The following is a 26,755-nucleotide window of genomic DNA, read 5'->3' as shown; positions in this document are numbered from 1 at the left end:
TTTGAGAATTAAAGGGGGTAAGATTGCAATTAGATTTTAAAACAACATGACCTAGCGGATAGAGCACAGGCTTGGGGGTCAGAAGGACCTGGGTTCTAACCACTTGTGTGCTGTGTGACCTTGGGCCAGTCACTTTGCTTCTCTGTGCCTCAGTCACCTCATCTGTAAAATGGGGATTAAGACAGTTAGCCCGATGTGGGACCTGGATTACGTCCTCCCCGATTAGCCTGTATCTATCCCAGAGCTTAGTATAGTGGTTGGCACATAGTAAGCACTTAACAAATGCCATAAAAAAAATTCCTGGGGAATCAGGATTCTAGTTGTAATTATTTTATGTTAGTCTCCCCCATTAGAGTGTCAGCTCCTCGTGAGTTGGCTACGTGTCACTTCTTTATTCTGTACTTCCCGGCTGTCTAATACAGAGCACTGCACTGAGTGGGTGCTCGGTAAGTGCTACAATTACTACTACTCTTTATGTTCCCCTAGTGCTCAGAGCAGTGCTCTATACACAGTAGTTCTTCACTAACTTCTTTAGGTGCTGCTTCTGGGATGATTTCCTGATGGGAATCAGACCCCCCAGTACGGAGCCCCCACACTACAGAATTCCCCAAAAGAGCCCAGGACCCAGGCCACCTAAAAGAAGGCCGTGTGGCAGGCAAGGGAAGTCTGAGGTCAGTGGGGAGGGGAATAGGGGAGGAAGGCGTTTACAGACATAAAGTGAAAAGCAAAAGGAATTTCTCCAGCTCGAAATGTGCCCATGTCATTTTGCTGCATAAAAGCAAAGCAGTGAGCTATTTTCCACCTTTCTGAAATGCATTAACGTTAGAAAAGCAGGCCCCTGGGTCAGGCATCCCACTACACAGTTCATCTCCAATCCCTTGACGTCTTTTCTCCCTCTCTGATTTTCCCCTTAAAGACAACAAGTGCAGTCCTAGTGGCCAATTTGAATGATTGTGGGGCTATAAATATGGCCCTTAAAAGCTCTATTTTCCCCTTTCTGTTCCATCCCTCGGTAATGGTCATTTTTGAAGCCTTTCTACAAACGTATGGTTTCTCAAAAAACATAGAGCTTGCAGGCTGCCGTGGCTCAAATGATTAGAAAAACACATACTTGGCTTTGCTTTAGATGTCAAAGAAAGTTGAACTCATTCTAGCCTTGTCAATCAATCCTGGCTGTCGGATTACTTTACAAAATTAGCCGCTTCTACGTAACTAACGTGTTTGGCACAACTTCTGAGTTAACCTGGGGAATATTTCTAATTGCTACCACTTGTGAAAGGGCCAGATTATCATAATAATGGCCCCCATTTTGCAGCTCACTTTAAATGAGGAGCTAGGTCCTAGCTAGCTGGTCTTGGAACTGAAAGAGACATTAAGAGATTTTCTGTCTCAGCTCTTTGCCTTTAGGCAGGAGTGTAACAGATTTATCCAGGAGAGGTGGATGTCAATTCCTTCCTTCTTTAATTTCAATTTTTAAGTCATGAATATTTTTTAAGTGCATGAATATATTCTTAAAAGTATCACCAGGAGAGAGCATGTGTTTGTGTGTGTGTGTGCCTGTGTGTACATGCACCTGTTTTTAAAGAACAAACAAAAAAAAAGGTTTACAGGATGCCAGCATAATTTATTATCTACCACATAAAGAAATATTCATATGGGAGTTCTTCTGTCTGTCTCAACAGGTTAATCAAGTGTGCAAGTAAACGCATGCCCAGGGCCTTAATGAAAATAGGTGTGGTTTACTGCCATTTCAACTGTAGTAGCTTATGAAGTTGTGTTTCTACTTAGCAAAAGTTTCAGGTTACTTCGTAGAGCAAATGGCGGATGGTATCATGTTCAATCTCATGTTTCCTCTAGACAATAAGGTTTTTGTGGGCAGGGAATATATCTCCTGACTCCGTTTTATAGTACTCTCTCAACTGCTTAGTACAGTGCTCCGCACACAGTAAGCACTCAGTAAATACCATTGATTGATTGACATTTCATGTTAAACTTTTTTTAAGGCTTTCACAATCCCAGACAATATCAGCATGGACTGAGTGTTTTAAAAAAATTCCCCCACTCTATCAATCACTGGTATTTATTGAATGCCTCCGGAGTGTAAAACACAGTACTGGATGCTTGGGTGAGCCACGCAGCAGTAAAGTTCATATTCCCTACCCTTGAGGAGCTTACGGTCTAATGAGGGAAATGGACAAAATTTATTTTCAAATCATGGGAGCAGAACAAGGAAAGGAGAGGTAATAATATGGCTATTCCTTCCTAACTTTGTGAGTCCCATGTGGTACAGGAACTATGTTGACCTGATTAGCTTGTATCTACCCCAGGGCATAGAACAGTGCTGGGTACAGAGTAAGAGCTTAACAGAGCCCATTACAAGAAGACTATAGCGGGATGAAATCGCTTAATGAACAATTTAATATGCAGTTGAATACAGACATGTGCCTAATTGCTGAGGATTGGAATAAGATCTGAAGGCACATTTTGATTCTGGGAGTTTTCATTTGACAATATTCTTTAGTAACTGATCCAGGAGGACTTTTTGGGTCACCCCGACTTGCTCCTTCTATTCATCCTCCCCACCCCCTATCCTGCAGTACTTGTGTACACATCTGTAATTTATTTAATTATATTAATGTCTTTCTCCCCCTCTAAACTGTAAGCTTGTATCTGCCTCAGTGCTTAATAATAATTATGGTATTTGTTAACTGCTTATTAGGTGCACTGTACTAAGCGCTGGGGTGGATACAAGCAAATCAGGTTGGACACAGTCCCTGTCCCTCATGGAGCTCGCGGTCTCAATCCCCATTTTACAGATGAGGTAAGGGAGGCACAGAGAAGTTAAGTGACTTGCCCAAGGCCACACAGCAGATGCATGGCGGAGCTGGGATTAGAACCCATGAACTTCTGGTTCCCAGGCTTGTGCTCTATCCTCTAAGCGCTTAATGAATACTGTTTAAAAAAAAGCTGGGATTCAGAATCTCCTGGTGACTTGACCGAAAATTTGATGAACTGGGGTCGGGGTACAAAGAATACTCAGTTGTTTGCCACATATAGGAAATGCAGAACCACCCATGGCATCGAGTCTTTGTTTTTACTTTGATGTACTTCAGTCAGTTATGCATCACAGCTGGACACCCTCTTGGGGTGGCACCTACCCACTTGAGACTCATCACTTGTCACATATACAGGATTTTGGAATAGTAATAATAATAATAATAATAATAATAATAATAATAATAATAATAATAAACCCCAGACCGCATGGCCTCCAGGAGCCCCTGTACCGCCCTCCCTCCTTCTGTGCTTCCAGACATCTTTCATCTTGCTTTGTGGCAATATTCCAGAGCAGTTGCCAGGCTCAATCCATGTTGCCAATTCTATGTTGAGGAGCAGTGTGGCCTAGTGGCTAGAGCCCCGTCCTGAGAGTCAGAGCCCCTGGGTTCTACTCCCAGCTCCACCAGTTATCTGCTGGGTGACCTTGTGCAAAGCATTTCACTTCTCTGTGTCCCAGTTTCCTCATCTGTAAAATGGGGATTCAGTTCCTATTCTCCTCCCCCACCTTAGACTGTGAGCCCCATGTGGGACAGGAACTGTGTCTGACCTGATTATCTTGTATCCAACCCAGCGCTTGGAACTGTGCCTGGCTTGTAAGTGCTTAACAAATGCCACAAGTATTATTAAGATATGAAGAGGGAGAAAGGGGAAAGAAAAAACAGAGAAGGGAAGAGAAAGGGAAAAAGGGAGGGAGGAGGAGGAGGGGGTGGGATGGAGGAGGAGGAGGAGGGGGTGGGATGGAGGAGGAGAAGGGGAGGAGGAAAAGGAAAGGAGGGAGATGAGAAGGGGAATAGGAAGGCGAGAAGAGGGAGAGATGGAAAAGGGGAGTGGGAAAGTGAGGAGAAAATAGGAAGAAGGAGGACGTACTCTCTGCCACTGGAGCCCCTACTGTCTGCCACCATTACCTGTTGCCATTCAGGTATTCATTCAATCGTATTGAGCGCTTACTGTGTGCAGAGCACTGTACTAAGCACTTGAAGCGTACTAAGTGGTAGCCTGTGGAGGTTTTGCCACTGCATTCTGGAATGAGGTAACGCGGGAACAATGTGGGTTCATCTGTAAAGTGGAGATTACGACGGTGAGCCCCATGTGGGACATGGACTGTGTCCAACCGGATTACCTTGTATCTACCTCAGCGCTTAGAACAGTGTCCGGCACATAGTATGCGCTTAACAAATACCATAAAAAAAGTTTGGTTGCAAGGCTTCCTCTCCAGTCCCTCTAGACTGTAAGCTCCTCGTGGGCATGGAATGTATCTACCGACTCTGCTATATTGTGTTCTCCCAAGTGCTTAGCACAGTGCTCTGCACACGGTAAGTGCTTGGCAAATGCCATTGGTTGATTGCTCGATACTTGGGCTCTGGTGGCTGTTGAGATCCTGCTGTCGTGGCATGGAAGTTGCAGGGGACCCTCGATGGTTTAATGTAGTGGATTGCGATGGGGGCTCTCATGGGTATTGGAAGGGTCTTGGACTGAAGCCACTGGGAAATGGCCAGGAAACAAACAAAAAAAGCCGGGGGGAAGGTTTTCTACCACTTTTCTGCTTCCCCCTGTTGTTTCAGTGACAGAGGTGGGTCTCTCATGCCATCTAGCCATCATTGAGACCCCATTGGACACTTTCCAGTTGTTGTCAGAACCCTCAAATTCTTAACCATCCAGACTAAATCTGAACATTTATATCTCTTGCCTAAAAAAATGGTCCAGAAAGCCTCTGATGTATGCAGTTATTTTCAATGGGCGTGAATCATTGCCATCTTCTTAATGATCATGAGTTATCTTAAAAGGAAAATCTGCATTTAAATTTGATCAAATTGTCTGGCCTTCATTATTGGCTTAATTTTAAATAGGAGAAGTCATTAATTAGGTGCCAGTATGCAAAGGTGGGAACAGACAAGATATGTGAAAGTGCTTTAATTCTTTGGAAGATAGACACCATAAAAATCCAGGGTAAAAATGATAATAATTATAATGTTAGAAAACAGCTGCTATAAAATATAGTGGGACAGAAGCTTATAAAGACAACCGCAAGTTCTAGCCAACCATCAGACATTCTGCTCTATGATAAATCAATCAATCAGTGGTATTCATTGCGTGCTTACTACAAGCAGAGCACTGTACAAAGCCCTTGGGAGAGTACAATACAACAGAATTATTAGACATGCTCCCTGCCCATAACGAGCTTATGGTCGACTTACAAATCTACTAGACCTCAACCCTCCACGCCTACAAAGCTCTTGTAAAATTTCATCTCTCCCGATAAGCCTTCCCTGATTAATTCCCAACACCTCACTGCATCAACCCAGCAGCCACTTCGAGCACTTCTGAATTCATATATACGCGTCCTCCACACCCTTGTATACGTGCTCATTCGGTTGTTCATTCAATTATTTATCTATTTTGACTACTTATTCGGTAAATCTTTTTTTATGTTTATCCCTCCCTTTAGGGGGTAAGCTCCTCGTAGGAAAGGGATGGGTCACTTCCTTATTCTGGACTTTCCAAGTGGGCACTGTGACGCTGCTTTATGAGCAGCAGCATGGCCTAGTGGAAAGAGAATGGGCCTGAGTCAGAAGACCTGGGTTCTAATCCCGGCCCTGCCACTCATCATCATCCTCATCAATCGTATTTATTGAACGCTTACTGTGTGCAGAGCACTGTACTAAGCGCTTGGGAAGTACAAATTGGCAACATATAGAGACAGTCCCTACCCAACAGTGGGATCACAGTCTAAAAGCACACTCATCTGCTTTGTGACCTTGGGCAAGGCACTTAATTTATTTGTGCCTCAGTTACCTCATCTGTCAAAAATGGGGATGAAGACTGTGAGCGCCATGTGGGACAAGGATTACATCCAACCTAATTAGGTTGTATCTATCCCAGTGCTTAATACAGTGTCTGGCACATAGTCAGTGCTTAACAAATACCATTAAAAAGCAACAAACACAAAGTTATTCATTCATTCTTTCAATCGTATTTTTTGAGTGCTTACTTTTTGCCAAGCACTGTACTAAGCACTTGGGAGAGTACAGTATAACAACAAATAGACATATTCCTGTCCACAATCAATCAATCAGTCGTATTTATTGAGCGCTTACTGTGTGCAGAGCACTGTACTAAGCGCTTGGGAAATACAAGTTGGCAACATATAGAGACAGTCCCTACCCAACAGTGGGCTCACAGTCTATAAGGGGGAGACAGAGAACAAAACCAAACATATTAACAAAATAAAATAAATACAATAGATAAGTACAAGTAAAATGAATAAATAGAGTAATAAATATGTACAAACATATATACATATATATAGGTGCTGTGGGGAAGGGAAGGAGGTAAGAACAAGCTCACAGTCTAGGGGGGAGACAGACATTAGTATAAATAAATAGATTACAGATATATGTGGGGACGGGAGGTGGGATGAATGAAGGAGCAAGTAAGAGCGGTACAGAAGAGAGTGGGAGAAGAGTTGAGGAGGGCTTAGGGAAGGCTTCTTGGAGGAATTGTGCCTTCAATAAGGTTTTGAAGTGGGGGAGAGCAATTATCTGTCTGTTATGATGAGGGAAATTAATGTAGAAAGGGCAGTTTATAAGACTGATCCTCCAGTAAGCTTTCCCCAAGTAATTTCCCAGCACTCTGAACTAAGTATATCCTCCCTTCAGCCAGCAGTAGTACTTAACGTATTTCCAAGCTCCTTAGCACTTGCATATGTCTATTTGCTCAATTTATGTTTGACGACTGTACTCGCAAATATCTTTATATTTGCCTCCCCCATTAGAGTGTAAGCGCCCTGTGGGCAAGGAATGTGTCACTTCATTATTCGATCCTTTCCAAGTGCCGGATTAGAACCCAGGCCCTCGGACCCCCAAGCCCTTGGTCTTTCCACTTAGCCAAGCTACTTCTCATTTGCAATTGTAGTACCAAGTTTTGGGTGCATGTGGGTGTGGCTTTACCATTAGGGTGGTTAGAATTTCCACCAGATGGCAGGCAAAGTCTAAGCGTGGCTATTAGGAGAATTGGACTATTAAAAAGGAAAATACGGTGGCATTCCCTTGCCTTCATTTCCAGTAGGGTTGGGTCATTTTCACCTAGTTGGCATTTCTGGCAAAAAAAAAAAAAAAAATTAGCATGCTCTAAAACTAATCAACACTGAACAAAAGGTGCGAGAACTCTTGCTCTGACTTCACGTATTAATCCATCAGTCCATCGGTTCAGTGGTATTTATTGAGTGTTTACTATGTGCAGAGCACTGTAATGATAATAATAATGATGGCATTAATTAAGCGCTTACTATGTGCAAAGCACTGTTCTAAGCGCTGGGGAGGTTACAAGGTGATCAGGTTGTCCCACGGGGGGCTTGCAGTCTTAATCCCCATTTTACAGATGGGGGAACTGAGGCACAGAGAAGTGAAGTGACTTGCCCAAAGTCACACAGCTGACAATTGGCGGAGCGGGGATTTGAACCCATGAGCTTCTGACTCCAAAGCCCATGCTTTTTCCATTGAGCCACGCTGCTTCTCTGAGAGAGTACAATATAACGGAATTAGTAGACACAGTCATTGTCCCTAATGAGTTTATGGTCTAGAGGAGCAGACGCATTAATGTGATTAAATAAGTAATTATTATTATTATTGATAATAATAATAATAGCATTTAATAATAATAATAATAATAATGGCATTTATTAAGTGCTTACTATGTGCAAAGCACTGTTCTAAGCGCTGGGGAGGATACCAAGTGATCAGGTTGTCTCATGTGGGGCTCACAATCTTAATCCCCATTTTACAGATGAGATAAATGAGGGCACAGAGAAGTTAAGTGACTTGCCCAAAGTCACCCAGCTGACAAGCCGCAGAGCCGGGATTTGAACCCATGACCTCTGACTCCCAAGCCCGGGCTCTTTCCACTGAGCCATGCTCCTTCTGATCCAAGGATAAGTACTTGGATCAGCATGGTAGCAATGGAGAGGAAAGGGCAGATTTCCGCAATGTCGTGAAGGTAGAAATGACTGGATTTGGTTGAATATGTGGGTGGAATGAGAGAGATGAGTCGAGGACAGTGCCAAGGTTACAGACTTGTGAGCTAGGGAGGGTATTGGTGTTGTCTACAGTGATGGGAAAGTCATGGGAAGGGCAGAGTTTGCGTGGGAAGATAAAGGAGTTCAGCTTTGGACATACACTCATACATGCATTCTTGTATTTGTTAAGTGCATACTGTGTGCCAAACACTTGTGCTAATTGCTGGGGTTAATTATCTGGCACACAGTCCCAGTTCCATGTGAAGCTCAAGGTCTAAGTAGGAAGGCAAACAGATATTTTGTCCCTATATTTACAGATGAGGAACCTGAAGCCCAGAGAATTTAAGTGACTTGGTCAAGGTCACACAGCCGGCAAGTGGCAGAACTTGGGTTAGAACCCAGGTCTCCTGACTCCAGGTCCGTGTTCATTCCACTTGGCCGCACTGCAGCAGAGCACCTTCGATGTCCCTCCCACCCGGACAGTCTCATCTCCTCCCCAGGGACCGACCCCAGCTCTGTTCCCAAAGCTCAGTTATTCCGTATTCTCTAGGGCTGGCTAAGATTTTTATGAAGCTGGAGTTTTTATACTATTAGCAGACATGTCATTCTTTGGCCCACAGGCTGCTTGCAGACTCCAGTGGCCCACAGAATAGCTAGCCACAGGCATGGCCTTTAGACTATAAGGTGGTTGTGGGCATGGAACGTGCCTACAAACTCTGTTACACTCTCCCAAGCATTTAGTACAGTGCTCATCAATCAATCAATCGTATTTATTGAGCGCTTACTGTGTGCAGAGCAGTGTGCTAAGCGCTTGGGAAGTCCAAGTTGGCAACATATAGAGACAGTCCCTACCCAACAGTGGGCTCACAGTCTAAAAGAGTCTTCAAACAGTAAGGGCTCATAAATGCAACTGACTAACTGACTGCCTAACGAGCTCACAATCTAGAGGAGGAGACCGACGTAAATATGAATAAATAAGTAATTTATAATATATGATATTTACAATGGACAGACAGACACACACGCACACCTATTTAAGATGGCCTAATATTTTCAAAGTGCTTCCACCCCTTACCCATAACGAGGAGCAACAAGGCCTAATGGATAGAGCACGGCCTTGGGAGTCAGAAGGACCTGGGCTCTTATCCCGGCTCCTCCACTAGTCTACTGTGTGACCTTGGGCAAGTCACTTAACTTCTCTGTGCCTCAGTTACCTCATCGGTAAAATGGGGATTAAGCCCCATGTGAGATAAGGACTGTGTCCGGCCCGATTCGCGCTTATCCACTCTAGCACTTAGAACAGTGCCCAACACGTAGTAAGTGCTTAACAAATACAACTATTTTTTTCATTTTAGTAAGTGCTCAGTAAATACGATTGATTGAGAAGTAAAAAGAGCAAGGGTCACATCTCTGCCAGCGCTTAGAACAGTGCTTTGCACATAGTAAGTGCTTAATAAATGCCATCATTATTATTATTATTAGAGGCAGGCACCTTCCTCCTGCTCTGGGCCGGAGAATGTACTGCTGCTTGCTGCTGCTGCACTGTTTTTGAGGATTCTGCATGTCCCCTTGCTGGGGACTCTGGAATCCTGTCAGTCAGTTAATGGTATTTATTGAGCGCTTACTATGTGTCGAACACTGTACTAAGTGCTTGGGAGAGGGCAGTATAACAATGTAACAGTCACATTCCCTGCCCACAATGTATCTTAGAGGGGGAGACAGACATTGATAGAAATAAATAAATTACAGATATGGACATAAGTGCTGTGGGGCTTGTTGGGAGCAGTGAATAAAGGGAGTGAGTCAGGGTGGGGGAGAGGGAGTAGAGGAAAGGAGGGCTTAGTCAGGGAAGGCCTCTTGGAGGAGATGGGCTTTCAATAAGGCTTTGAAGGGGGGGGAGAGTCATTTTCTGTCGGATTTGAGGAGGGAGGGTGTTCCAGGCCAGAGGCAGGACGTGGGCTAGAGGTCGGCGGCGAGAGTAGCGAGGTGAGGTAGGAGGGGGCAAGGTGATTGAGTGCTTTAAAGCCAGTGGTGAGTCCAGTAGCAGCAGCAGCAGTAACCTCTCCACCCAGGAACCAAGGGTCAACTTTCTTGGCCGAGTGGAAGAAGAGAGAAAATCTCTGCTGTCTTTCTCTCTGGCTGCTGCTGCCATCACCGCCGAAGGTGAGTTGGTGACCTTGTGTGCGAGGGCGGGAGAGGTGTATGTGTCTGTCTCCTTCTCCATGTCTCTGTTTCTCTCTCTTTGCTTCTAGGTTTCTCTCTTTGTCTCTGTCTTTCCGTCTGTCTCTGTTTTTCTCTTTTCTGTCTTCTCTCCCCTAATCCAGATTGCTGTCCCCGGCCCCCGAACCACACTCATTAACACTGTGCCTGCAAGAAAATGAGGGATGGTTCCCTTCATTAATTTCAGTTCCTTTTGCTCTGTATAATGTGGTAATCATGAACGTATTAGTAATTTGCAGCTTTTAAAAAGAGCATTCAGAGTAGGAATGGGGCCCATGTCGAGAAATGACTTTTGCATGATGGCTAATAGTAAAAAGCTTATCTGGCCAGGGAAGATTTTTTCCTAGCTTCTCTCAATCTCAAATTGCCCTTTGGGCCCAAACTTTCCCACATGCAGATAACTGGCTCTCTGAGAGCTCGAAACTGGTTTCAGGACTCGCTCTACTCTGGAGATTGCGCTTTTTCCAGAACTGGGCTAGTTTTGCCTGCAATGGTTTCAGAAGGCCCCCGGCTTGATTTAAATCAGTGGCATTAGACTTCATGGACAGCCTTACTAGAGTGAGTACCTAATGCGTCTCTTGAGCTTAAAGTCTCATTATTAAACCTTTCCACCTGTTCCCGGGGCTCGGTTTATTGTCATTAGTAATGACTGCCTTTATGAGGCTACCTCATTTATTCATTCATTCATTCAATCGTATTTACTGAGTGTTTACTGTGTGCAGAGCACTCTACTAAGCACTTGTAAAGTACAATTCGTTCCGTTGAACTTGGCGATTGGGCTTTACTTTCTGGGTTTCCAGGTCATATTTTCCTTCAAAATGAGTAGGACCATTTGGACTTTGCAGATGACTGCAGATTTATTTTAATGCAAGAGTCATGATCTCAGCACTATCAGTTAGATGCCCCAGTGTTTGAGTCTTGGAGAAAGTTCTGATACTAGATCCACACTGTGCCTGTACCAGACAGCTTTTTATAATTACAATAATCATGGTATTTGTTAAGCGCTTACTATGTGCCAAGCACTGTACTGAGCACTGAGGTAGATACAAGATAATTATGTCAGACACAGCCACCGGAGTCGTTTATGGCTGAGCTGCCTTTTACAGTAGCAGAGTAACTGGTTTATGTGCTGGGGTAAAATTCCATCCTTGAATTTGTTCTGTAGAGGCCATTTGGGGAGGGATCGAAACTTGGTACCGACAAAGCATTTTAACAAAACTGGTTGCAGAATGCACGAGTTTTAAGTGGAAAACAACCTGCCTGAGATGTTGAATTTGCCCTTGGTGAGTGGCTGAGTCAGAGAGGCATTTCCAAAGGTGGGGCAGGAGTATTCAGGGAGGTAGGGCAGAACTTTAGATTTTTGCTTGAAAAAATTGAAAAGCAAGTTTGTTCAGAGAAGCCCCTACCCGATTGTGCTGTCACTACCCTTACCAACACCTCTAGTTCATCGTCACCGTCATCATCATCAAAATAAAGTCCTGAGCATGTGCAGAGCACTGTCGAAAGTGCTTGAGCACATACAATAGGGAGCACAGGCCCTGCCCTGGACCAGCTTACAATCTAATAGGGGAGAACTACAAACAGGATGCATACAAGAGTAAAAACACAGCTGCAGCAACTACAAATCATAGAAGGTAAAAAAGGAAAAACATTTGAAATTAATCCGATCATTTTCCCAGAAGTTCCAAGGATGGTTATTGGGCTGGCATAACCAGAGAAATGGGGATTAGTTGGGAGAGACTTCCAGAGAAAGTGACATTTTAGGAGGGAGGTGAAGTGGAGAGAGAAGGGAGATCAATCACTCTCATAACAGATCCGTTTCAGTGATGTGACAAGAAGAATGGGGCTGAGTCTTCTGATTCACAAGAATTTGTAGTGAGGTATGGTTGGAACACAGGGGTAACAGCTGTTGTTTTCGAAGATGACTCTGAGTAATGTCATCTAGGAAATAATCCGAGCTTCAGGATTGTGAAAAGCCCTAATGGTGTCCCCTAGCAGTACTTTGAATGTATTTTTTTGGTTGGGAAGAGATCCATTAAGTGAGATACATTCTTTTATAACTTTTTTTAAATCAGTCAATCAGTGGTATTTATTGAGTGCTTACCGTGTGTGGAGCACTGTGCTAAATGCTTGAGAATGTAAAATCCAACAGAGTTGGTAGACGCAATCCCTGCCCACAAGGATTTTACAGTCTGGAGGACTTAAAAGTAACAATAATAATAATTATAATAATAATGGTATTTGTTAAGCCTTTACTATGTGTCAAGGACGATTCTAAGCACTGGGCTAGATACAGGATCATCAGGTTGGACACAGTCCCTGTCCCACATGGGACTCACAGTCTTAATCCCCATTTTACAGAGGAGGTAACTGAGGCCCAGAGAAGTTAAGTGGCTTGCCCAAGGTCACAGAGCAGACAAGTGGCGGAGCGGGATTAGAACTCAGTTCCTTCTGGCTCCTAGGCCTGTGCTTTTATCCACTAGGCCATGCTGCTTCCTAAGACCTTCACTAAACACTTCACCTCAGCCTAAAATGCAAGACTGAGTGGAATGAACTGTCCAGTGTTGCTAAACTATTCTATTATGCTGTTTTGAGAAGGAGTACAGTCCAGAACTCTCCGTTCCAGAGTTGATGACTCTTTACAGTCCTCATGACAGTAATAATAATAATAATAATGATGACATTTATTAAGCGCTTACTATGTGCAATGCACTGTTCTAAGTGCTGGGGAGGTTACAAGGTGATCAGGTTGTCCCACATGGGGCTGGCAGTCTTAATCCCCATTTTACAGTTGAGGTAACTGAGGCCCAGAAAAGTGAAGTGACTTGCCCAAAGTCACCCAGCTGACAATTGGCGGAGCCGGGATTTGAACCCATGAACTCTGACTCCAAAGCCCAGGCTCTTTCCACTGAGCCACGCTGCTTCTCTAAGCTCACTGAGGGCAGGGAACGCCTCTACCAACTCTGTTGTGTTATACTCTCCCAAACACTAAGTGCAGTGCTCTGCACCAAGTAAGCACTCAGTAAATACCACTGATCGATTTGATTTTTAAGTGGCATTTTAGATCACTTAAAGGCCCATCGGCTGCCTGCCCCTCCCCACCTCATCCCCAGCAGTTGTAGGGGATTTTTTAAAAAATTAATTATCTTGTACTTAACAGGTCTCTCCGGAAAGGACCAACGGCCAGGCTTCTTGGCCTAGGCGGGAAGAGGGAAAATCTCTGCTGTGTTTCTCTTTAGCTTCTGCTGTTCTGTTTCTTCTTAGAAATCAACATATTTGAATTATAAAAAGGACAAAATATAAGGCAAGGTGCAGTGCCATATGGAACAGTTCTGAATGTTTGGCATTCTCACCCATTCCTTTATTCTTTCATTCATTCAATCGTATTTATTGAGCACTTACTGTGCGCAGAGCACTGTACCAGGCACTTGGGAGAGTACAATACAACAATAAACAGACATATTCCCTGTCCACAATGAGCTTAGAAGGGGGGAGAGAAACATTAATATAAAAAAATTACAGGTATGTGCATAAGTGCTGTGGGGCTGGGAGGGGGGAAGATCCCCTCAGATCAAATTGGATTTTTACAACCGTGTCCACACCAATTCTGTATTTCTTTTCCTTCTTTTCCAGACTCATGATCAGAATTTAGATTTTCCCCTAGTTTATGCCTTTCGTTATTTGGACTTTTATGTACTAGTCTTATGAATTCTTCCAGAAACATGAAAAAGTGGATTTCCCGTGATTGACCCTAATTTCTCGTGATTTAAAGGGTGTGTTTGAGGGCATCACTATTGATTATTCTTATGATTCTGCTTTGTATGTATATTTCTGCCAGGGCTTATTTGTATATTTGGAATGGTTATAGATAAGATATTTTTGTGGTTAGTAAACAGTAATAATGAAATGAAATGTTCTGGCAGTTAAAAATAAAGAAATATTCTTTATATCAAACACGCATCATTATCATTATGGTTAATTATTAGAGTGCAAGTCATTTCCTAGTAAATTTATTTGCCCCATTTAAACTTTCCTACCATTTATAGTATTTCCTCCCAGTTTCCAGAAAATTAGAAAAGTGATTTTTATTCTGAATAAGGAAAAAAGAGGAAGACTTTTCCTCTTAGACACCTTTTGACTCAAACTTTAGAGAGTAAGTTAGTTGTGGGCAGGGAATGAGTCTGCCGACTTTGTTGCATTGTACTCTCCCAAGCAGAGTGCTGTGCACACATTAAGCCTTTAGTAAATACCATCGATCGATTGATTGACTTGTCACTTAAGAAGCCAAAAATCTTTTGAATCCAAGTTCACCCTAACATTGCAAAACAATGCAAATGCTTTTCCAAAGTCTCCATCTTGGACTATCTTCACTGAGCCAGAATTCCAAAAATTTCTGCACTGGATGAAAAGCCAGGGCATTTTATTTGATCATTGGCTCATGTTTCAGTCAATCAATCAATTGTACTTTCTGAACAGTTACTGTGTGCAGAGCACTTTACTAAGCACTTGGGAGAGTGCAGTACAAGAGTTGGTAAATATGTTCCCTGCCCACAAAGAACGTACAGTATAGAGGGGGAGACAGACATGAAAATCAAGTGCCTAAAGGATGTAGTTCCAGGCAACGAAGTAGGGGAAATGAGGGCTGAACTGGGGAAGCTTCTTGGAGGAGATAAGATTTTAGTCAGGGTTTTAAGGTGGGGATAGTGGTGGTCTGTTGGATATGAAAAGGGAGGGCGTTCAGACCAGAGGGAGGAAGTTGGCAAAGGGTCAGTGGTGAGGAAGTTGGCATTACGCTCACAACAGTGCTTTGCACATAGTAAGCGCTTAACAAATACCATCATTACTATTATTAGTGGTAGTAGGAAATCAGAGGGGTATGGTAGGATGGGGAGAGCTGATTGAGTGCTTTAAAGCCAATGGAAAGGAGCTTATGTTTAATGTTCGTTCGTTCCATCGTATTTATTGAGCGCTTGCTGTGTGCAGAGCACTGTACTAAGCGCTGGGGAAGTACAAGTTGGCAACATCTAGAGACGGTCCCTAATCAATCAATCAATCAATCAATCAATCGTATTTATTGAGCGCTTACTATGTGCAGAGCACTGTACTAAGCGCTTGGGAAGTACAAATTGGCATCACATAGAGACAGTCCCTACCCAACAGCGGGCTCACAGTCTAGAAGGGGGAGGACAGACAATGAAACAAAACACATTAACAAAATAAAATAAATAGAATAAATATGTACAAGTAAAATAAATAGAGTAATAAATATGTACAAACGTACTTTGTACGTATTTGTTTGTCCCGGCGAGGGAGGTTAAAACCGGCGGGTGGGCAACCACCGGCACCGAAGACATAATGCCAGGTAGGCCGGAGCCCCTTCCCTCTACCTCCGAACATTACGGGGTGGATGGGCAACCACTGGAGGTTCTTGGGGAGTGGGGAATTGTGGACCGAACAGCTTTTCGTAAAATGATACAGGCAGCGGAGTATGGACTCCAAGTATGGACTTGGAGTTTCCTCATTAATACCTGAGGTATTTGTTAAGTGCTTACTAAGTGCCAAGCACTGTACGAAGTACTGGGGTAGATGCAAGATCATCAGGTCTTGTATCATCAGGCCCAGACTGAGCCCCCTCCTTCCTCTCCCCTCCCCATCCCCCCCGCCTTACCTCCTTCCCCTCCCCACAGCACCTGTATATATGTTTGTATGGATTTATTACTCTATTTTATTTGTACATATTCTATTTATTTTATTTTGTTAATATGTTTGGTTTTGTTCTCTGTCTCCCTCTTCTAGACTGTGAGCCCACTGTTGGGTAGGGACTGTCTCTATATGTTGCCAACTTGTACTTCCCAAGCGCTTGGTACAGTGCTCTGCACACAGTAAGCGCTCAATAAATACGATTGAATGAATGAATGAATCAGGTCCCACTTGAGGCTCAAAGTCTAAGTAGAAAGGAGAACAGGTATTGAATCCCCATTTTGCAGATGAGGGAATTGAGGCCCAAAGAAGCTAAGTGACTTGCCCAAGGTCACACAGCAGCCAAGGGTCAGAGCTGGAACTAGAACTCGGGTCCTCTGATTCCCAGGCCCGTGCTTTCTCCATTTGGCCTCACTGCCTCTCATTGTGCGTAATGGGTGGAACCACTGAAAATATCTGGCAATCCTAAATGTCTGTGTGTCTTTGTCTGTCTAAATCAGAGGGAGAACATTCCCGACTTATTCTCCAGATAAAAGCATGGGCGTGGAGTAGTTATTATAGGGAGATTGGGAGGGAATTAGAGATGATGACTTCTAGGCATATACATCTAAACTCTGACAGGAGAGATATATTCTGGTTCTTCCATTAATGCAATTTCTTTGCATCACCATTTGCTGCAGAGTAAATGTTTCTTATGCTTGCTGGGTGACTCAGGGCAACTGAAAAAGGGGAAAGGAATGTTAAGAGGGAAATAATCATCTGTTGGAGATGGAGATTTTGAAAAACATTTTAATAGTTATCTTTTTGACTGTCTAGAAGTCTTTTCTAAAGCCTAAAGCTCTCTTTTTTTTTTCCTTTTCCCTCTACAGCTGACGGCGTGTGTGTGTTTAAATGCCTTGTAAACAGAGATACGGAATATTGCCGAGTGGGACAAGAGTCCATCTTGATTACCTTGGGGTACAAAAGTGCTGTGCTGCAGTTCAAGTCAAATTCTGGTAAGTTCTGTCTTCTCTAGATGACTGTGAAAGCCCATACATTTCCCCAAATGCCAACTGGATCCTCCTCTCCTCACAATTTTCCAATGGCTCCCAGTTCTTACATTGGAAAAACGTGCAATTCCCCCTCATCATCTTCATTCATTCATTCATTCAGTCGTATTTATTGAGCGCTTACTGTGTGCAGAGCACTGTACTAAGCGCTTGGGAAATACAAGTTGGCAACATATAGAGATGGTCCCTACCCAACAACGGGCTCATTATCCATCAATTAGTAGTGTTTGTTGAGCGCTGACTGTGTGCAGAGCACTGTTCTAAGAGCTTGTGAGAGTCTAGTAGCATAGAGTTGGTAGGCATGATCCTTATCCACAAGGACCATACAATCTAGACTGTGAGCCCACTGTTGGGTAGGGACCTTCTCTATATGTTGCCAACTTGTACTTCCCAAGCGCTTAGTACAGTGCTCTGCACACAGTAAGTGCTCAATAAATACAATTGATTGATTGATTGATTGATCTCATATTCTCCACTCCTCTGAAGCCAACCTTCTAACTGTCCCTCATGCTCTACACTCACACCTCTGATTTGCTTTTACCTACCCCTGGAATGCCCCACCTCTCGGCTTTTCCCTCTCAAAGCCCCTCTAATAATAATAATAATAATAATAATAATAATGGCATTTGTTAAGCGCTTACTATGTGCAAAGCACAGTTCTGAGCGCTGAAAAGTTGTCTCCTAATTCCCCCACTTTCCTGATCTTGCTGTCCTTTTCGCCCCCACAGCACTCACCTATCTGCTATTTGTTATGATTTGGCTTTATTTTTATTTGTATTTGAGAAGCAGCGTGGCCGAGTAGAAAGAGCACAGGCCTGAGAGTCCGACGACCTGGGTTCTAATCCCACCTCTGCTACTTGCCTGCTGTGTGACCATCAGCGAGTCACTTCATGTCTCTGTGCTTCAGTTTCCTCACTTGTAAAATGGGAATTCAATTCCTGTTTTCCCTCCTACTTAGGCTGTGAGCCCCATGTGGGACAGGGTCTGTGTCCAACCTGATTAACTTGTATTCACCCCAGCTCTTAGAACGGTGCTCGACACATAGTAAGCACTTAGTAAATGCCATTATTATTATCTACCCTTAAAATCAGTCAGTCAATTGTATTTATCGAGCACTTAATATGTGCAGAGCCCTGTACTAAGCGCTTGGGAGAGTAGAGTATAACATAGTAAGCACTTAGTAAATGCCATTACTATTATTGTTGTTATTATTATCTACCCTTTTAAATCAGTCAGTCAATCGTATTTATCGAGCACTTACTATGTGCAGAGCACTGTAGTAAGCGCTTGGGAGAGTAGAGTATAACAGAATTGGTAGACATTCATTCAATCATATTTATTGAGCACTTACTGTGTGCAGAGCACTATACTAAACGCTTGGGAAGTGCAAGTTGGCAACATATAGAGACGGTCCCTACCCAACAACGGGCTCGCAGTCTAGAAGGGGACAGGTTCCCTGCCCACAGTGACTTTACAGTCTAGAGGGGGTTGGCAGACATTAATACGAACAAACAAATCAATAAAAATCAATAAATTACAGATATGTACATCAGTGCTGTAGGGATCAATCTGAGGTATTTATTGAGCACTTAATTGTGCAGGGAACTCAAGTGCTCGGGAAGAATACAGTACAGTTGGTCCACACAATTCCTGCCCTCATGCTCTTCTGTTGTGTCAGACTACTGTCCCATTAGGTTGTAAGCTCCTTGAGGGCAGATTTTAAACTAGTAAACTCTTCCTGTATGATGGCTAATTTCCAAGTACAATGCTCCACAGACAGTAGGCTTTCAGGGAGCGCTTATGCTTTCATGGCTTCAGGTCCCACCTATACGCAGACTGCTCCCAAATCTCTCTCTCCAGCTGTGACATCTCTATTCTATTTATTTTATTTTGTTAGTATGTTTGGTTTTGTTCTCTGTCTCCCCCTTTTAGACTGTGAGCCCACTATTGGGTAGGGACTGTCTCTATATGTTGCCAACTTGTACTTCCCAAGCACTTAGTACAGTGCTCTGCACACAGTAAGCGCTCAATAAATACGATTGATGATGATGATGATGATCTCTTCAGACCTGCAGTGCCACCTCGCCACATCTCGCCTCCAGAACATCCCAACTCGAAAGTCCCTCCGCCCCGCCAAAATCAACATGTCCAAAACAGAACTCATCTTTCTCTCCAAACCTGCTTTTCTGTACTGTATACCACACCGAATCATCCCTCTATAAATCCTATGACCACCTCTACCACAAACTATTCAATAAGTGCTATTCTGGCCTGCTAATTCTGTTGCATTGTTCTCTCCCAAGTGCTTAGTACAGTGCTCTGCATGTAGTAAGAGTTCACTAAGTACCACTGATTGATAATAGGCTCATTTGAAATATATGGATAAGTTTGCCTCTCATGACTTGGTTATTTGCTCCATTTGATAAACCAAATTTCAAAGGTAGAACAAGTGATGCTGCATGCATCAAATATCACCACGGGTCAGGCTACCTAGGGTGAAAGGCAGTTAGCTTTATGGGAGAGTCAGGAAGATAAACTCATTGTGAAATATATTGCCTATTTTTCTGGCTGTCTTTTATTCTGGTCTGGTACTGCCCAAAACTAAGTTATTTGTGTTTTGACCTCTCGCCTATCACCTGCGTGTTTCTGGTTCAAAAATCCTGCTGGGTGGCACAGTCAATTGCTGTATATTTATTTTGTGCATATTTAAGAAATATCTCACTCCAATTGTATCTCTTTAAAACCTTGCCAAATCTACCTGGACTCCTAATAATAATAATAGTAAGTGTGTTGCCCTGAAAATCGAGCAGTGTGGCATTCTGCATGTGCATGTGTGGGCATGTGTGTTTGGGACTGCATATGTGTTATTGAGATATGCCACAAACGTGCTTATGGACTTGACTGCTTGGCTTCCTCGTGAGGTCTTATTTGTCTTTCACAGAAATTACACACACATGCCTCAGTGGTAAATAAATCATGTTTGTGAATGAATGAAGAGAACATTCTAGGGATGGTTTGGAAGAGAGATATCAAAATTAGACTTAGGTGTTGTAATGCCATGTACCACTATTAAGAATGTGTTTAGGCCGGCAAAGTAAAACTGAGTAATTAGCAATTTCAAGTCAAAAAGTATTTTGTGGGAAAAGGAGGATGTATGTGTTGACTATTTTAGATTGACTGTTTACTTTGATCAAATTAACTGGATAATTCCTAATTTACTTTGCTTCTGTAATGATAATAATAATAGTGGCATTTATTAAGCACTTACTATGTGCAAAGCCATGTTCTAAGCGCTGGGGAGGTTACAAGGTGATGAGGTTGTCCCACGGGGGACTCACAGTCTTAATCCCCATTTTACAGATGAGGTAACTGAGGCACAGAGAAGTTAAGTGACTTGCCCAAAGTGACACAGCTGACAATTGGCGGAGCTGGGATTTGAACCCACGGCCTCTGACTCCAAAGCCCGGGCTCTTTCCATTGAGCCACGCTGCTTCTCTGCTTCTTCATTACTACATACATTTTTATGTGGATTGCATAAAAATGAAATTTGCATCAGGAGATCCCAGAAGAGTTTGCCAGGCGGCCTTCCATCCTGGGTGTGTCTTATTTGCTATTTGGCATTTGGCAAGTTCCCTTCCTTTAGGGGTGCTTTTCTGGGAGACTTTCCAGGCACAAGACTGACACTGAACTCCTCACTCTCGGCTTCAAGGCTCCCCATCCCCTCGCCCCCTCCTCCCTCACCTCCCTTCTCTCCTTCTCCAGCTCAGCCCGCACCCTCCGCTCCTCTGCCGCTAACCTCCTCACCGGGCCCCGTTCTCGCCCGTCCCGCCGTCGACCTCCGGCCCACGTCCTCCCCCTGGCCTGGAATGCCCTCCCTCCGCACATCTGCCAAACGAGCTCTCTTCCTCCCGTCAAAGCCTTCTGAGAGCTCACCTCCTCCAAGAGGCCTTCCCAGACTGAGCCCCCTTTTTCCTCTCCTCCTCCCCATCCCCCCGCCCTACCTCCTTTCCCTCCCCACAGCACTTTTAGATATTTGTACAGATTTATTACTCCATTTTACTTGTACATATTTACTATTCTATTTATTTTGTTAATGATGTGCATATAGCTATAATTCTATTTGATGATTTTGACACCTGTCTACATGTTTTGTTTTGTTGTCTGTCTCCCCCTTCTATACTGTGAGCCCATTGTTGGATAGGGACCGTCTCTATATGTTGCCAACTTGTACTTCCCACTGCTTAGTACAGTACTCTGCAAGCGCTCAATAATTACGATTGAATGAATGAATTTCAACAACCTAACTAATCTGACTAGCCAACTGCCCTCATTTACTAATATCTCATTAGTCAAGTTTGGTGTCAGGTATCTTAGCGAGCTATCCTTAATGCCTGGGACTCTGGAAATTTCCCCCCATCTACTTTGAAACCACACACCCAGTTAGAAAATGTAAGACTGTGTACATTATGCATATTTTTTAGTGACCACAGTGCAGAGTTGCAGCATTAGTAATCAGTCTATTTTGGAGAGCTGTTCATTGTGCCATATCACAGGGGAAGTTGATAATAATCAAAAGTAAGAAGCAGTAATCAATCAATCAATCAATCTTATTTATTGAGCACTTACTGTGTGCAGAGCACTGTACTAAGCGCTTGGGAAGTACAAGTTGGCAACATATAGAGACAGTCCCTACCCAACAGTGGGCTCACAGTCTAAAAGTAAGAAGCAGCACGGTGTGGTGGATAGAGCACAGGCCTGGGACTCAGAAGGTCATGGGTTCTAATCTCTGCTCTGCCACTTTTCTGCTGTGTGACCTAGGGCAAATCACTCCACTTCTCTGGGCTTCAGTTCCATCATCTGTAAAATGGGGATCGAGACTGTGAGCCCCACGTGGGGCAGGGACTGTGTCCAGCCCAATTTGCTTGTAACCACCCCAGCGCTTAGTGCCTGGCACATAGGAAGCGCTTAAGAAATACAATTATTATTATTATTATAATCTGGTGGCTATTCCGCTCAACATGGCCCAGCAGAAAGAGCATGAGACTTGGATTCGGGAGTCCGAGGTTCTAGTCCTATCTATGCCATTGGCCTGCTGTTTGACCTTGGATAAATCAATTAACCTCTCTGAGCTTCAGTTTCCTCATCTGTAAAATGGATATAAGATGCCTCCGCTTAGATTGTGAGCCTCCTTTGGGACAGGGGTTGTGACTGATCTGATGATCTTGTATCTCTTCCAGCACTTAGCACAATGCTTGACACATAATAAGCACTTAATAAATACAACATTATTATTCATTCATTCAATTGTATTTTTTGAGCGCTTACACATATATCACACACGTATAATACACAGGATAATATATACCCAGTATAATAATAATAATGATGATAATTGTGGTAATTGTTAATCACTTACCATATGCGAAGCACTGTACTAATCCCTGGGGTAGATGCTAGATAATCAGGCCCCATGCGGGGCTCACAATCTAAGTCGGAGGGAGAGCAGGTATTGAATACCCATTTTGCAGATGAGGGAACTGAGGCCCAGAGAAGTTAAGTGACTTGCCCAAGGTCACACAGCAAGTAAGTGGTGGAGCCGGGATTAGAACTCAGGGCTTCTGACTCCTAGCCCTGTGCTCTTTCTGCTAGGCCGTGCTGCTTCCCATATGATATGAAACACTATTAAGCAGACTATTATAGTCTCTCTGCCTTTCTGAGGAGAAATCAGTTTGGATAAAATTATATTTAAATCATCTTAAACTAATTATTGATTTACCCCACCACAAAACAGTTTCACCCTTTTCCCCCACGAAATTGGAATTTATCAGTCCTTCTCTTAAAAATGATGTTCTGTTAAGGGGCTACAGGAAAGACAGTTTTCTACCTAGTTTTTTTCCCCAAATCCATGACTTACCCCTGGTTAATCCAAAGAGATGTAATCCACATAAAAATGTATGTAGTAATGAAGAAGCAGAGAAACAGCATGGCTCAATGGAAAGAGCCGGGCTTGAGAGTCAGAGGCCATGGGTTCAAATCCTGGCTCTGCCAATTGTCAGCCGTGTGACTTTGGGCAAGTCACTTAACTTCTCTGTGCCTCAGTTGTCTCATCTTTAAAATAGCAGCGTGGCTCAATGGAAAGAGCCCGGGCTTTGGAGTCAGAGGCCATGGGTTCAAATCCTAGCTCCACCAATTGTCAGCTGTGTGACTTTGGGCAAGTCACTTAACTTCTCTGTGCCTTAGTTACCTCATCTGTAAAACGGGGATGAAGCCTGTGAGCCCCACGTGGGACAACCTGATCACCTTGTATCCTCCCCAGCGCTTAGAACAGTGCTTTGCACATAGTAAGCACTTAACAAATGCCATTTTTTAATTTTTTTTTAAATGGAGATTAAGACTGTGAGGCCCTCGTGGGACAACCTGATCTCCTTGTAACCTCCCCAGTGCTTAGAACAGTGCTTTGCACATAGTAAGCACTTAATAAATGCCATCATTATTATTATTATTATTATCAGTGATAGATTCATAGATATTTCTTTATTTGCCTATTATTTTGGGACTCCATAGGCATCATCTTGCTGTACCTTCTCATCGTCAGTAATTTAGTTCATTAAAAATGTTTTATACATGGCCCAAACTGGGATCCAACCTGATAAGCTCGTATGTACCCCATTGCTTAGAACAGTGTGTGACACATACTAAGCACGTAGCAAATACCATCATCATTATTGTTATTATTGATTTTTAGAGTGGTGTAAAAGCCTCATTGTGGACAGAGAACAGGTCTGCCAACTCTGTTTGGATTGTAATACTAATAACAATAATAATAATGGCATTTATTAAGCACTTACTATGTGCAAAGCACTGTTCTAAGTGCTGGGGAGGTTACAAGGTGATCAGGTTGTCCCACGGGGGGCTCACAGTCTTAATCCCCATTTTACAGATGAGGTAACTGAGGCCCAGAGAAGTGAAGTGACTTGCCCGAAGTGACGCAGCTGACAATTGGTGGCGGGATTTGAACCCATAACCTCTGACTCCAAAGCCCGTGCTCTTTCCACTGAGCCATGCTGCTTCTCATTGTACAGTCATTGTACTCTCCCAAGTGCTTAATAAGGTGCTCTGCACACAGTAAGCACTGAATAAATGCCATTGATGATGAAAAGCCAAAGTGGGAATCTTGTTTCGACTAAATACATAAATTTATCCTTGAAATGTGGAGTGAACTAGATTCATTCCTTTCTTTGGCAGTAGTCGTGGTGGGAGGGCATGGGGGGAAGGCTGGGTGAGAACCCAGAAGAATATAGTTCCAGGACGTCCTAGAAATGAAGAGCATAAAAATCCATCATAGTTACAAGTGCTGTGGAAATAGAGTCAGCATTTCCGTCCCAATTTATTTGCATTATGAAATGAAATGACCGAAAAAGTGTAATTTTCAGCTTAAGTTCTCAGTCCTCATCATTTTAGACTCCTGAAGAGGAAATGTTATTGAGGTCTGGGCAGGGAACATTCATGTATGGCAATAGCCGCAGTCCCAATGTTCTGGTTAATTCCAAATACGCTGAGCAGTTTAGTTGCTTTTTGTTGCTCAAGACTAAGAAAGTCAGGACAGTAGTATTTATGTATAATCCATTTAATTCATGATCAACAAAATGGGTGATAACTTCCTGCCATCTGCTAGCTCAAACTATTTTTGCATCTAAGATTAAAAATACCATTTGAATGTGCAGTAAGAAAAGGACATGATTCTGGTTGGTTCCTGATGATATTAAAAGAGAAAAAAAAATGTTCGCACTCTGATTCTGAGCGCCTCTCGGAATGGAATGCTGCTTATACGCTCTTGTCCCTGTCAGTCGTATTCCCTGTTAAAAGTACACCCCCGGTAGGATCTCACAATAAGCGCTTAGTACAGTGCATTGCACACAGTAAGCGCTCAATAAATACAATTGAATGAATGAATGAATGAATCAGTAATATCATCTTTGAATACGAAGGACTCCATACTCTCACTACCAATGGGCAGGGTCTTGTGCTCCTATTGTGATTCTTCTCAATCAATCCATCAATCAATCATATTTATTGAGCGCTTACTGTGTGCAGAGCACTGTACTAAGCGCTTGGGAAGTACAAGTTGGCAACATATAGAGACAGTCCCTACCCAACAGTGGGCTCACAGTCTAATGGGGGACAAAATAAATGCTTCCTAAATGCTACTTCTAATGGTAGACATTGGGAGATGTGAGAGAATTTAGACTAGGTTGTAGTCTAGACTGTAAACTCGCTGTCGGCAGGGAATGTGTCTACCGACCCAGTTTATTGTATTCTCCCAAGGCCTTAGTACAGTGCTCTGCACAGAAGAAGTGCTCAATAAATATGATTGGGAATTTCAAGGGTGGAGAGGATCAAGGAAAGCATCTAATGTGTATCTTGACCTTTAGGCATCGACCAATCAGTAGTATTTATTGAATGCCTGATGGGGACAGGTTAGGTTCAATCCCTCCAGGCTTCAGGGGTCATTAGGAAGAGCGAAGAGGGGGGAGCAGAATTTGAACCCCATTTAACAGATGAGGCAACTGAGGCACAGAGATAGTAAGTGACCTGTTCAAGGTCACACATCAGGCAAATGGTGTAGTCGGGACTTGAACTTGGGTCTCCTGTCTGTTAATCCCGTGTTCTTTTCAGGGAAGTAGCATAGCATAGAGGAAAGAGCACAGGTTTGGGAGTCAGAAGACCTAAGTTCTAATCCCAGCTCTGCCTCTTGTCTGTTTTGTGACCTTGGGCAAATCACTTAACTTCTCGGCGCCTCAGTAACCTCATCTGTAAGACTTTAATAGTAATAATAATAATAGTGGCATTTGTTCATCGTTTACTGGGTGCCAAGCGCTGTTCTAAGCACTGGGGGGGATACAAGGTGATCAGGTTGGCCCACATGGGGTTCACAGTCTTCATCCCCATTTGACAGATGAGGGAACTGAGGTGCAGAGAAGTGAAGTGACTTGCCCAAAGTCACACAGCTGACAAGTGACGGAGCTGGGATTAGAACCCATGACCTCTGACTCCCAAGCCCGGGCTCTTTCCACTGAACCATCCTGCTTTAAGCTCCCTCTAAACTGTAAGCTCGTTGTGGGCAGGGAATGTGTCCGTTCATTGTCGCATCGTACTCTCCCAAGCGCTTAGTATGATGCTCTGCACACAGTAAGCACTCGTTAAATATGAATGAATGAATAAAATAGGGACTCAATACCTGTTCTCCCTCCTACTTAGAAGGCGAGCCCCATGTGGGACCTGATTATCTTGTATCTCCCCCAGTGTCTAGTACAGTGCTTGGCACATAGTAAGCACTTAACAAATACTACAATTATCATTTTCATTAGACTGCTTTGCCATCAGCTCTTTGCCAGATTGGACACAAGAGTGTCTCGCCTAGGCGAATAGATCGCTGTCTGACCTTGGACAAGTCATTTAGCCCCTGCAGCTTAGTTTTCTCAGCAGTGAAACAGTGCCCATCTTCTGGTAGGTGGATTTGCTGTGCTCTAGTGATGGAAAGCATTTGCTTCCACCCCCTGGGACCAGTGGTGGTTCTGGAGTTTTGTATTCCTTACTCATGATTGCTCATTTAATCTCCTCTCCATATATTCCTTTATTTTCTCAGCCTCCTCTCCCACTTCCCTCCACTTTGGTTCCTGGGAAATTGCTACTGTGAAGGCAGTGCAGCTTCCATCTG

General features: G+C 43.4%; 1 protein-coding gene and 1 non-coding gene across 2 annotated transcripts in view; one reads left to right on the top strand and one right to left on the bottom strand.

Annotated features, from left to right (window-relative positions):
• Positions 1-1,766: 1,766 nt before the first annotated feature.
• The window catches only part of LOC119947862 (histone-arginine methyltransferase CARM1-like), a 106,229-nt gene continuing 81,240 nt past the window's right edge, over positions 1,767-26,755 (top strand). The window contains exons 1-6 of the mRNA XM_038769515.1: positions 1,767-1,827; positions 4,620-4,627; positions 4,717-4,773; positions 5,504-5,506; positions 10,141-10,231; positions 16,858-16,983. Coding sequence (XP_038625443.1) covers positions 1,767-1,827; positions 4,620-4,627; positions 4,717-4,773; positions 5,504-5,506; positions 10,141-10,231; positions 16,858-16,983 — 346 coding nt within the window. The remainder of the gene's footprint in view (positions 1,828-4,619; positions 4,628-4,716; positions 4,774-5,503; positions 5,507-10,140; positions 10,232-16,857; positions 16,984-26,755) is intronic.
• LOC119948381 lies at positions 15,583-15,713 on the bottom strand. Its single transcript, XR_005456780.1, has one exon. It is a non-coding gene; the product is annotated as a small nucleolar RNA SNORA57 (small nucleolar RNA).

This window comes from Tachyglossus aculeatus, chromosome X4 (assembly GCF_015852505.1).
Source record: "Tachyglossus aculeatus isolate mTacAcu1 chromosome X4, mTacAcu1.pri, whole genome shotgun sequence".
Taxonomy (NCBI): Eukaryota; Metazoa; Chordata; class Mammalia; order Monotremata; family Tachyglossidae; genus Tachyglossus; species Tachyglossus aculeatus.
Note: the sequence above shows the minus strand (reverse complement) of the source record. Positions and strands in the feature narration are given on the sequence as shown.